This window comes from Aegilops tauschii, chromosome 7, assembly GCF_002575655.3.
Source record: "Aegilops tauschii subsp. strangulata cultivar AL8/78 chromosome 7, Aet v6.0, whole genome shotgun sequence".
NCBI lineage: Eukaryota > Viridiplantae > Streptophyta > Magnoliopsida > Poales > Poaceae > Aegilops > Aegilops tauschii.
This window is the reverse complement of record NC_053041.3, coordinates 188,162,942-188,175,830: the sequence shown is the minus strand read 5'-3', so window position 1 is coordinate 188,175,830 and position 12,889 is coordinate 188,162,942. Positions and strand designations below refer to the sequence as shown.

Below are 12,889 nucleotides of genomic sequence, written 5' to 3'. Positions count from 1 at the left end.
TTAATTGATTCGGCAGTCGGTTTCCAAACTATTTTTGCGTTAATGATTACGTGCGAACCAACCAAACGATGTACAAACTCCTCCATTAGGAGTAGAGAAATGAACCAAATTAACTTGCACCCACAATTAACAATCAAGTAATTAATTGCATTAATGGTTTGATTTGTTAATTGATTCGGCAGTCAGTTTTCAAACTATTTCCACATTGATGACTACGTGTGAACCAATCAAACTACGTACGGACTCCTTCATTAGGAGTAAAGATACTATGATAAAAACGAGATCCTTGACGTACAAACAACATACAACAGAGGAACGTCGTTGCATGTCGTCCGTTGCTTGCGCATCCGACGATAGCAGTTGGATTGCGTGGAAACTCAGGGCAGGAGTCGGCCCAAAAGCATGATACAGCACATTACTCCGGCGCTCCAACAAAATTTAATAAAATTGTTGCGAAGAACTATACAGGGAAAGCTTGATCAAGTTCAAATCAAAACTAATGACGTCAGGTTGATCAATCGCAATTCACATCAAAGGAAATCAGAAGACAGCTAAAAAAACAAAAAACAAAACACAAATCGGAAGATGGCAAGAGAGAGGCAGAGACTTACGTACAAGACCTTTTTCGAAAAGGAATGGATTATTATAAAAATTCATCGGAAGTACAAAGCATCTCAAACATAATAAAAATTAAAAAAATATATTTTTATCTATCAACTCTTTCAAAAGTATAAAATTGGTCCCTCAATTTCAAATCAGCAAAATTTAGTCCCTTAACTTCTCAAACCGCATAAGTGTAGTCCCCAATACCACTTTGGATGGTTTCTGTCAGACGTGGACACGATTTTATGTGGACCCACCTGCCAGCGGTTGAAAAAAAAGAAATAAGAGGAACACTAAAAAATATTAAAGCATCTACAGCAGGGCGCCCCAAACCCGCCCTATATGCCCGGGCGGACGGCCCGGTTACGAAAAATCGACCCAGACAGGCGCCTCAAACGAGTCTCAAACGCCCGGGCTGACGGGCACCCCCCGTATTCAGCCCAAATATGGGGCGGATATGGGGGCGCCCGGGCACGTCCGCCTACCCCGCTGCAGGTCGTAGCGGTCCCACCTGAAGCGATAGAAGCTCCTTCCTCTCTCATTAGTGCACCAAAATTTTAATCCCACATAGCTGCGCGAGGCGGACGTTGAACGACTGAAATAGCCACGCTGGCGGATGGTGGCAAGTTTCTCTATTGTTGTGTAGGTCTATCAATTCTCGCTGTGTGAATAAGATAACTTGACACTGGACTGCATTGCATCAACTGATAATGGTTCATCAGAGTGTAAAATTTGTCTCGTTCATATATGTTGACACCCCTACTACAATAACAGTAAATTTTTATTTTGTTCATCGATTTTTGTCGACACAATGATGTGAAAAGTTTATCACTTCTGGATGGCCCGACTATTTGAGCCGGTCGACTACCTCGTCACGCAGTGAGGTGAGACTAATATGGGTGTCAAAATCTTAAGTATGAGCAATTTTTGGTGTGTTTTGACAGCTCGACCGGCCCAAAACGGACGGGATGATCGTCGTGCATAGCCCTGCATGTAATAGATATTTCGGAAATACGGTATGTGGTTGCCGGTTGTTCAATCAATTGCAGTAAATGATTATAATCGGTCGACCGCCAAAATTTGGACCGGTTGACCGGCGCCTGGCGCGAAGAGCGGTGTTGCAAAGGACGGGCACCATGGAGCCCCTTTTTCAATAAATAAATAATTATATTTAAAATTCCAAAAAGGTCATTCTTTTTTCTATAAATACATATTCATGTTCTTCAAGTATGCATAAAGTTTCATCAGCTAATTTGATTATTTGCATGCCGCACAAAAAAGATAAATATCAGTTCCAAAAATAAATAAAAAGAGAAAGAGGCGTATTTTAATCCATGTATTTGTCTTTTTGTATATACGTCCCATATTAAGATATATGTTTCTGAAATTTTATACATGTATACTACAAACATACGTCTATTCGGCTTTTGGGCCGACTCCTGCACTGTTTTTTTTTCACGCAGTGCAGTTGCTGTCGTCGGATGCACAAGCAAGGGACGACATGCAACGACGTCCCTCTGCAGACTGCAAGAGGTTGTTTGTACGTGAGAGGATCTCGTTCCACTACGATACTAGCAAAACTTTTGCAAAAGTCCAAATTGTATAAAAAACATGCACACGTCTTTATTGCGTGATGTGACCGTTCGTATAGCCCCGCTGCACCGTGCGAGAGTCCCGGGCTAATGAATGAATTTTTCCTTACTAAAATCACATAGCTTCGGAGCCACTGATACGTAGGTCCGCTACCAGGCCGGTCCACATGTCAGCCAGGTGACGGACGCCCCAGATGGAGAGATAAGTCCCGTGCAGCCACGCCTCTTGCATGCCGGGTTCTGTTGGATCCTTTGCGCTATGTGCTCGCACCCTTTCCCCCCATATCCCGCCCCTCCAGTGTCGCCGGCTGCGGTTCCTCCCAACCTTCTTCTGCGCTACGTGCTCTGCCCTCTCCCCCCTGGGGTTTCTGCGCTCGGAATCCAGAAGGGGAGGCCTTCCATCTAGCTCGTGGGTACGATTCTGGTTCATCTTGATTCATCCGCCTGCCTGTTTCTCTCGATCTATTCCAGTACCACTGTTCCTGGTCGTTTTTTTTCCCGGAGTTCGTGGCCGTTTCTTTTCCGGGGGTCGTTTCTTCGCGTCTAAGCGAAGTCAAATGCGGCGATTTTAGTTCTTGCCGACCAATGTGGGTGGCGTTTACTCCTGATCTGTACCACTACCACCTTCTCGAGCACCGTTCTTGGTCTTTTTCTTTGCGGTCTTGGTCGTTTCTTGGGGTCTTTACGAAGTCAAACTGCGGCGATTTTGGTTCTTAGCGGCTGCCTACTGTCCAAGCGTGTTATTAGTCAGATCTGTTCTATTTTCTGATGGTTTTCTTCGAGGAAGACGCTTATCTTGGCGGGATTATTTTGCGAAGTCAGGATATTTCTTCTCGAAACGTGTCCTGGGATTCCTAGGGCCTGTTCTCGCACTTTCTGCTATTTTGTGTCTTGCAAAATATTAGATGCGAATGGAATTTTTTAGTAACCGCTTAAGGGGTTTACAGTTGATCTTCATCTTTCGTATAAAGTTTTAAAACACAATTTCCTGACTTCGCAGTTCAGGATGACCGGATCCTCTGACTGTAAAGCGGGGAAGGGAAGTCAGAGGAACAGGATTCGCTGTATATTTATTACTGTTCATAGATCCCTGTAGATAACTGCTGTTCATAAATCATCGTATTAGATTGCAGTTCAGGAAAATCAAGCGAAGGGAAGTCAGGGTACTGTAACTTCCCTCACTTCCCTCCCTTAGGATCTGGATACTGGAGGGGAAACCCCCCTGGATTCTGATGCGCCAGGAAAAAAACTGCCATGTTCTTTCTCCGGCCAAGGGATTACCATGTGAATAATCAACTCTTGGACCATATGAATGCTGGCGCTTCTCGTAGTGGGGTTAAAGGGATTACCCCTTCGGTAGTTTGTAATTAAGGCTAGTCATAGTGGGGAGTAACTTAGACTAGTATACGTTACTACCTTCATAGTGGGGAGTAACATATGAGTGGTATCATGCAAGACATCATTTATTAAGATGTAGACTCATTTTTTCTTGAGATGCGTTATGTTACAGTAACATATTATGTTACTCCAAACACCTCTCTCCTCATTACGTACATGCCACATAAGCAAATTTTTCTTGGGATGTGTTATGTTACTTGCTAAGTTACTCCCACTATGACCAGCCTAAACAGAAGAGAAAAGCAAAACAGGGACTCATCTTGACCGCCTGTGCTGATTGGTCACGCAATCGACAATGGAGCTTCATCTTCGGGCGAGCAGATTGGTGTTGCCGCCTGTTGCCTGCCAGTACCATAAATATTAGTTTCCCCACGATGATGCCGGAGCTCGTCCATCTCATTATTCTTGCTGTGTCGGAGTCAATCACCATGAGTGTGTGCTTGTGCTCGCCGATCCCTGTTGATGAGATGGACAGCTTCAGCGGGTTCGCTCAGCTTGATTCACTAGGAATGGGTCGCGCCATGTGGTCAACTGCGTCGGCGGCCATGTGGTCGACTGCTCGTCAATGTCAGCGTATTCTTCTGCGTCTCAGCGAAATGGGATGGCATGGAGCCATGGAGGGCAGCTGCGTACGCAACAAGAGCGGCGGCACGAGGTGGGGTGGAGTGATGGAGGCCATGCCCAGAGTTGGCGTTGGAGGGAGGGAGAGACACAGGAAAATTTGTCCACGAGTCGGGAGACGTTTATTTCTGGCTCGGGGATATGAGAGGGACCAGGCCAATTTCTCCTCTCCCCTGATCCGATTCTAACCAAATACACAGGCAGATAACCCTGATGCAAGTTTCCATGGGTGGGAGCTACCCATGGATTTGCTAGGGTCCCGCCCTTTCCCCTGGACACCAAACAATCCCTTACTGGTTTCCACGGTTCCCCAGCATTCATATGGCCCAAGAGTTGATCATTCATTTTCTACTATACTCAGATCTGTCCTCACTCCTTACCGTTTTAATAAAAAGATGGTTTCCTTCCTTTTCTGGTTTGTGGTTTGCTTTGCATTGGTATTATGTTCTAAGGTCAATTTGTGACTTCTCATTGATGTACTTCTGCGTTTCCAGTGACTCCAGTGAGACTCAGATTTGTCTCTGCTAGAATCTTGCAATGACAATTTTTGACGATGATGATGATGCGGAGCCACAACTGAAGGTCGTTGACAACTACTATTTTGAGAAAGCCAAGGACGAGTTTGTTTGTTTCAGCACCTTGCCCCTTAAGTTTGATGAGAATGATAAAGTCTCCGGGAAGGGTATCTACTTGCGTCGATATTCCGCAGATGGCGCCCCTGCAGTATACAAGCAGGTTGTAGCTTGGACAGTGGCACTTAACCGTGAGCAGCCAAAGATCTCAGTGCTTTCAAGTGAGGGCTATTGGATATAATTGGATCTATTGAAACCACGGAAAATCTATTGGAAGTTTGCTCGATCAGCAGTAACGACAGTTCAAATGCTCCACTTTGTCAAAAGGCAACCCAGAAAACCGATGATAAGTCTTTCTGTTCACCTTCGTGAAATATTCAGGTATTTTGTCCACATAAATTTTTTTCTTGGCTAACGCTAGCTATGGGCTCATAAGTTTTGCATTTTGGATGCTCATTTGTAGTAAATTTGAAACGGAAGAGATGGAGGATGCTTTAGGGAAACACCATCACATAATCAAGCGATGTGCAGAGAGGGATCCTGCTTTAATGAGGTCAAAGGTGTGGATATCAAACTTTCCTGTATTGAATGTAGTTGTTCAGTTTGTAAACTCTGTTGACCTCGCTCTATTTTCATATGATTCCTTTTTTTGATACCACACTTTGTCGAGCTGAGCTCAAAACTACTTGAACTTTGGCAAGCTAGTATTACTTGGACTTATTATTTTTGCATGTTTAAAATATTTGTCAAGCTAAGTTCTAAGTCCTCTTGAGCCGTTGTTGCTGATTTAATGGTCAGCATTAAAAACGACATTTTTCTATAAACAACTGGATGTACTCTTTGGAAAGATAGTCACATTCTAATTGTCAATTTTGCCTCATGCTCCGTTCCCGCTTGTGTTTCTGGCTCCTGAGGTTCTCGGCTCTAGTGAGTTGTGCGATGATTTAAGTTGTTGATGTTTCTGTAGAACAGTATAAGAAAGCTACACTTAGGTGTATATCTTGTTTCTGTAGAACAGTAGAAGAAAGCCCATTGGGCCCATGTAGCTGCATGTATATCTTCTTCAAAGGAATAGAGAAGAAGTGATTTTGCCAATTCCAGTTTCGTTAACATGGTAACAGAGCTATGCCATCTCCACCGTAGACCTAGGTTCCAGCACGTCACGGTTGCCGGCGAGTTGCTGGCAGCCGTCCCCATCGCGTTCGTGCGAGTCCAGGTCTGACTCGGGTGAGTCAGAGTGTGCAGCAACGCCATCCTCCGCCGCCCCAGCTGCGCTATTCCAGGTCAGACTTGGGCGCCGCCGCTGCCATCATCCGTCACCCCAGCCACGCGAGTCCAGGCTGAGCTCTGCCGCCGCAGCAATTTGTTGCTGTCTGCTTTCTAGTCATCGTGCTGCAGCTGGTATCATCTGAATTATACTCTTAAACACCCCCCTTCAAACTCAAGGATGGTCAGAAATACAAGCCTTTGTCAAGAAAAAACTTAGCGAGCAATTCAAGATGTTGGCCATACTGAGGAGGGTTACTATTTCTCTCAGCATCGCTACACTCAAGATTTGGTTTCCCGCTCAGCTCTTTCTGATACGCGCACTGCTCCTACCCCAATGGAGCTCCACTTGCAGTTGTGTCCTAGTGATGAAATTCGCCTTGAGGATCCTTCTCACTATCGTCATCTTGTGGGCAGTCTTGGCTATCTCACTGTGACAAGACCTGACATTGTACACGCTGTCCACATTTTGGGTCAGTTTGTCAGTGCTCCTACCTCAATTCATTAGAGTCACTTCATGTGCTTCAATACTTGAGGGGGACATCTTCTTGTCAGTTGTTCTATGCTTGCTCCAATCAGCTCCAATCTTCTTGTCAGTTGTTCTATGCTTGCTCCAATCAGCTCCAGCTTCATGCCTACTCTGACTCCACTTGGGCGAGTGATCCTGTTGATCGTTGCAATGTCACCGGCTACTGTCTCTTTCTTGGCACTTCTCTCATTGCAAACAGACTGCAGTTTCCCATTCCACTGCTGAGGCTGAACTTTGATCCCTAGGCACTACCACATTAGAGATTGTTTGGCTTCGTTGGCTCCTTGCTGATCTTGGTGTGTCATGTAATGCTATGAAGGACCCATACAGTGACACTGATACGTGGATACGGGTACGGGGATACAGGATACGACAATTTCTAGAAACAGCAATACGGTGATACGGGACACGGCAATTTCTAGAAACAGCAATACGGCGATACTGCGAGTATATATAAATAATTAATAAAATAACATGCAATAAAGACAAAAATACTAATTGACTGCATGGGATGGGATCATAATACTGCCCCACTGGTTGTCTCCATGTCTCTTTAGTCAGAAATGATCATCAATATCCTCAATCTTCGTGGTGTATGCAAAATACATCATATGATAGTATTAGCATTTTTTTCAATTTGGCACATAACACTCAGCAAGCATGCCTTTCCCTCTCTAGCGCCAGCAACAACTACAGGTTAGCAGCAACCTTTTTTATGAGCATTGGTCAGCAGCAACTCAGGAACTGTATGAAAAAACATGGCTAGCGTTAGCAGCAACAGCACGTCAGCAGCAGCCATGTACAAAAAATGTCTTCAGTCGTGAGTCTGTGACTCGCGACTAGTAATTGCTAGCCAGCAAGGCAGCATCAACAGCAGCTCAGCAGCTAACTCAGGCACTTAGCGATGGAAGGCAGCACTAACTAGCACGCAGGAAGAAGAACCAAGCCGGCAGCAGAAAGTTACCTTGCTTGCTGCCGATGGAGATTCAGCAACAGCGGTGGCGGTGGCAGCGACTCCAGGCGGCCGCGGCGGCACGTGCACTGGACCTCGTTGCGGGACTAGATCGAGTCACTGGTTTTTCGATCGAGGAGATGAGGACCGGTGGGTACCTGTGTAGTGTTAGGAGTGGGCTTCTACTGGGCTCGGGCTGTGCTCCCGTCATTCCATATCTCCGACGTGTTGACGGCGTATCGGATTTATTTTGTTTTCTTTTTAAATCGGAAATCACGTTATCACTGAGATACTCGTATCGGTGCCGTATCATGTGTATTGGCGCCGTCCTGTACGGGGACACACCAGTTTTTGACGTATCGGTGCTTCATAGATGTGATGCACCCACCTCGCTCCTTTGTAATGGCACCGCTGCTATTCAGATTGCCAATGATCCAGTTAAGCATCAGCTAACCAAGCACATTGGCGTGGATGCATTGTTCATGTGTTCTCACTGCCAATAGTCAACTATTCTTCTCCAGTATGTTCTATCGGAGCTTCAAATGCCAGATTTCTTCACCAAGGCTCACTGGAGAACAACATAGACTTAATGTTCTCAAACTATGTTTCTAACCCCCTTGAGTTTGAGGGGGGGGGGGTGTTAATACTTAGATGTATGTGTATAACTTAGATGTATATCTTGTTTCTGTATAACAGTACAAGAGAGCCCATTGGGCCCATGTAGCGCATGTGTATATCTTCTTCATAGGAATAGAGAAGTGATTTTAGCAATACCAATTTCGGTAACAGTTGGTGTTTAAAGTTCGGTCTAGCAGCGAGTTCAGAGGAGGGCATTGAATGTCGGAGGTTGTTTGTGATGATGCGGACTAGATCAAGTTATGTTTTGGTACGTTAGCCGTTAGGCAGTCAATGTCGGCACCGGCTAGAGCCGTTGATGCCTGAGGGAGAGGTTGACGGTGGCAGGCTGCTATTATCACAAATATCCCTCCTTTTTGGGTTAGTGCTATCAATGCGGGAGCAGGCACGTTGCTTGCCAACACTATTCAGATGATGGAGGAATTGAACCAAGTGCTAGAAATCTGCTCGTTTTTTAAAACAAAATTGCTGCCTGCCCTATATGTGCTCTATAGATAATTATCTTCTCTCATAGTGGCGATGCTGAGGTTCTATGGTGGGTAGCTAGGTTATACTCCCCCCTTTTCCGTAACAGTTGTCTGTTTGAACATTGACACAATATCCAAAATATAAATCTTATCAGTAATTTGTACCTTAACATACTATAAGATCTAATACAGTTAATATTGTGGAGTACTTTCTGAGACAAATTTATGCATATGATTTTCTAGTGCATAAGCCAAATGTTTTTGAAGATTTTATAGTCAATGACTGGAAGGTTTGACTTTACCAATGTCTAGAGCTGTCAACTTGATCAGGTTGTTACAGAATTGATCCAACAGCTAGGAGGTAAACTAACCTTTTGAAACAAATCTGACTGTACCTGTTGGGCTGGCGTGTTACAAATTGTTGCCGTCATGTTAACTGACACAACCAAAGTGGAACTGCACAGCACTAGTCATTGAAACAGTTAGCTTTAATGAAAAAATAGTATTGCAACATCCTTTCATATACAGGTATGGGCTATGCATTGCCGTTTATTTTAGTGTCCATTTGTATGCTGCTTGCCGTGTCTGCATTCCCATTTACAAAATTCCACTATGCTTCAATTGATACATGATTTTTTTTCCTTTATGCACATACAGATTCTGCAAAGCTTTATCAAGGACACTTCTGGGAAATACTTTGAGGTATCTAAGTTAATAGTTTGGAGCTTTCTTTGGATACGTAGTGTTTTTGGCATGCAGGCTAAATACACATTATTTCAAACCTTCTTAAGCTTTATTATCACACCATTGTATACATGGTGTTTCGAAATTACTCATGTCTTGTCTAAATGTTGTTACTTTTCATATGAAAATTAGTGCATATTAAGGAGTCTGAGCACCAAGGAGTCATTCATTGTTGTTGCTGAGCCTCTTGCAAGTGGGGGTAAAGGCAATTGCGATACAGTTAGTGATGGTAACATAATCGGCGATGATGGTGATGGCACTGAGCCAATATGTGCAATATGTGACGAAGGAGGAGAATTACTTAGGTATATATGTGCTTTTTTATACTTACGAGATGATATCTTTTTAATGCCTCTCACAACATTGTGGGTTAGCATATGCTCCATATCTCACTTGACATCATTATAGTTATTCTAATAGTGTTGTAGTGTCCTATTTAACATGCATTTGTGCGAGTCGTTATTGAAGCTTTCCTTGCAAGCATATGTTTGATAGTTAGTTTAGATTATACCTTCATGTTTGTTGGTACGAGAATACTAATCTGTACTATATTTGCTCTCGTTCTGAGCCCTTCTTTGTTTCTTTGGATCCTAATGATCTCAAGAACAACAGCAAACTTTGGTGCTATGTTTTTCTGAAGACTTTACATCTGGTGTAGGTTATGTGTGTTCAAACTTTATTATAAGTTAATCTGGTGCATTATGCTTTCTGTAGCTAATTATTTCATGTGTGTGTTCATGCTTTTTGTTGCTTCTTAAACCTAAGTCTCTTGTTGCTTCTTCTTATCTTGAGAATGTATTGAGGGGGTTTCTTCGCCCTCCCTATCTGTTCTTTTATGTTTTCTGTTTCTAATGTTGGAGAAGAATGTGTAAATTTGTCAAGGGGTTGATCCTCATACCATTTGATATTACCTTGTTACCATCTACCATTTCATGGATAATTCATTTTGTGTGAAGTGACCTACATAATCTATTATGTTGAACTATCATGGTATTTTAGCTGACATAAATCTCGTAACTCCACCTGACGCTTAACACAATGCTTTGATGCAGCTGTAAAGGTCGATGCAAGAGAGCCTTCCATCCTACAATAGAAGCTGGCAGAAAGTCTAAATGTGTAACACTTGGTTACACTGCTGTACAAGTAAAGGTGGCTTTCTGAAGTTTTTACTGACTGATACTTCAGCTTTATCACTTCATTTTGTTGTCACATATTAGTTACTGTCATTTTTACATATTTACAGGAAATGAATAAGTTCATATGCGAAAACTGTAGATATGAACAACACCAATGTTTCAAATGCGGAGAACTCGACTCGTCTCATGAGCCTAATGCCAAGGTGACATATTGCTTCTTCCTTAGAAGACTCTACCTGTGGTAGAGAATATCGGTTTTTGGTTTCCTGATTTCTTTTCCTGTGCCCTTTCTTCTTGTCTTGGGAATGGCAAAATGCTGCTTGTGTTGTTATTCATCTTTGTTACATCCTGTGCCCTACTGATCATTAAAACCATAATAATGCGCTTCAAGTATCTTTGCCTCTTCTAGTCCTAAGTTTGGAAGCTGTATGTTGTCAGGTCTTTCAATGTTGTAAACTGTTTTGTGGCCACTTCTACCACCCCAAGTGTGCTGCAGAATTACTTCAGTCTCACAGTAATGGAGCCTGTGAGTTGGAGAACAAGATTGCAGCTGGGATGCCATTTCCATGTCCTGTACATTGGTGCTTCAGACCTGATTGTAAAAAAATGGAGGAAGAGACTGAAAGAGCAATGTGGCTTGCTGGCTGCAGACGTTGTCCAAGGTCATATCACTTAGATTGTTTGCCAAGGTATGGTGCAGTATTCATCTGGGATGATTTTCCTTCCCTTAATTTGTGGATTCTTGGTTCTGCATGGTTGAATTCTTCTCATCACGTATATTTATGTTTCACAGGGAGATATGCTTTAAGTATGGTAACGGAGGTATACGTGCTTGGTTTCTATCGGAAAGAAACCTATCTAAAAGACTCATCATTTACTGCACGTAAGTTAATTCTTTACCCGTTTCCCTACTCCCTCCACACCGGCTACTAACTTCTGTTAATACCATGCAGAGACCATGAGATAGACCCAGCTATGGGAACACCTTGCAGGGATCATATAAAGTTCCCTGCTCTTCTAGAAAACAAAGGTCACGGTTCAACAGAATCCACAAAGTTTCAGCACTCTGAGGTACTTAAAGATTAAAGTTGCTAGCATGTGAACATACATAATATTAAGGTTGCTAGCATGTGAACGTACATAAAACCATAACCTAACGGAAGTCAAACTCCGACTAGTTAAATGTGATTGTGGTTGCCACATTGTTGGCCTTATAAGCTACCCCCTTTGATCCAAAATAAGTGTCGTGTTTTGTTCACATTTGAACTAAAACCACGACACCTATTTTGGATTGGGGGGGGGGTATTTTGCATGATTCTGTAAACTGGTAATCAAGTATAATGCACAAAAATAACCTCATGGCACTCACCATGTTGCTTTCGTCAATTATAAGTAAATAAATGGAATCAAATGTGGGCTTCTTGATTTATGAGTATCACTTTGTAAAGGTTGTTTCTTGAGCTTCTATAATGACTCGAATGGTAGCTTGCTTTTCTGCAGCACCCTCCCAAGGGCCTCGATACTTTTGGTAGGGGTTTGACTAATGTCATAAAATAACCTCATGGCACTCACCATGTTGCTTTCGTCAATTATAAGTAAATAAATGGAATCAAATGTGGGCTTCTTGATTTATGAGTATCACTTTGTAAAGGTTGTTTCTTGAGCTTCTATAATGACTCGAATGGTAGCTTGCTTTTCTGTAGCACCCTCGCAAGGGCCTCGATACTTTTGGTAATCAAGTATAATGCACAAAAATAACCTCATGGCACTCACCATGTTGCTTTCGTCAATTATAAGTAAATAAATGGAATCAAATGTGGGCTTCTTGATTTATGAGTATCACTTTGTAAAGGTTGTTTCTTGAGCTTCTATAATGACTCGAATGGTAGCTTGCTTTTCTGTAGCACCCTCCCAAGGGCCTCGATACTTTTGGTAGGGGTTTGACTAATGTCATAAAATGTAGAACTAAGATGTTAGTTTTGGTCATCAGACCATAATGTTCACAAGCCCATATAAATAGCTTATACTGATTTATCGGTAAATTAGTGGCATCAAGTGTTAAGGATATGCATGTGTTAGTTGGGACTATTACCCATAGTTACCAAATTCACTGCTCCCTTGATTTGCTTGGGTTTTTATTGTGGAGAAAAGCCACATAAATTTTACTGGAAAGGACTAGGACCATGACCAGGAAAAAGAAGACTGACAGATAAAGATTTGGTGGACTCACATGGCATGATAAACACGAATGAACAACGAATGTGGTGAACCCAGCAAAAAAGAGAAAGTAGAAGCTAGGAAGCACTCACCAGAGAATGATGCAGGGGCCCATTGTGTTTGTAGGGGGATCATGAAGCCATGCAGGTGGGATGT

General features: G+C 42.9%; 1 protein-coding gene across 16 annotated transcripts in view; it reads left to right on the top strand.

Annotated features, from left to right (window-relative positions):
- Positions 1 to 2,428: 2,428 nt before the first annotated feature.
- The window catches only part of LOC109770618 (protein ENHANCED DOWNY MILDEW 2), a 28,321-nt gene continuing 17,860 nt past the window's right edge, over positions 2,429 to 12,889 (top strand). For all 16 annotated transcript variants that reach the window (XR_012190201.1, XR_012190200.1, XR_012190198.1 and 13 more), the window contains exons 1-10: positions 2,429 to 2,608; positions 4,709 to 5,167; positions 5,250 to 5,346; positions 9,294 to 9,338; positions 9,513 to 9,685; positions 10,433 to 10,529; positions 10,624 to 10,719; positions 10,955 to 11,205; positions 11,310 to 11,399; positions 11,470 to 11,587. Coding sequence is in view for 11 of the 16 variants with exons in the window: in XM_073505844.1 (XP_073361945.1) it covers positions 5,094 to 5,167; positions 5,250 to 5,346; positions 9,294 to 9,338; positions 9,513 to 9,685; positions 10,433 to 10,529; positions 10,624 to 10,719; positions 10,955 to 11,205; positions 11,310 to 11,399; positions 11,470 to 11,587 (1,041 nt within the window). In the remaining 5 variants the exon portion in view is untranslated. The remainder of the gene's footprint in view (positions 2,609 to 4,708; positions 5,168 to 5,249; positions 5,347 to 9,293; positions 9,339 to 9,512; positions 9,686 to 10,432; positions 10,530 to 10,623; positions 10,720 to 10,954; positions 11,206 to 11,309; positions 11,400 to 11,469; positions 11,588 to 12,889) is intronic.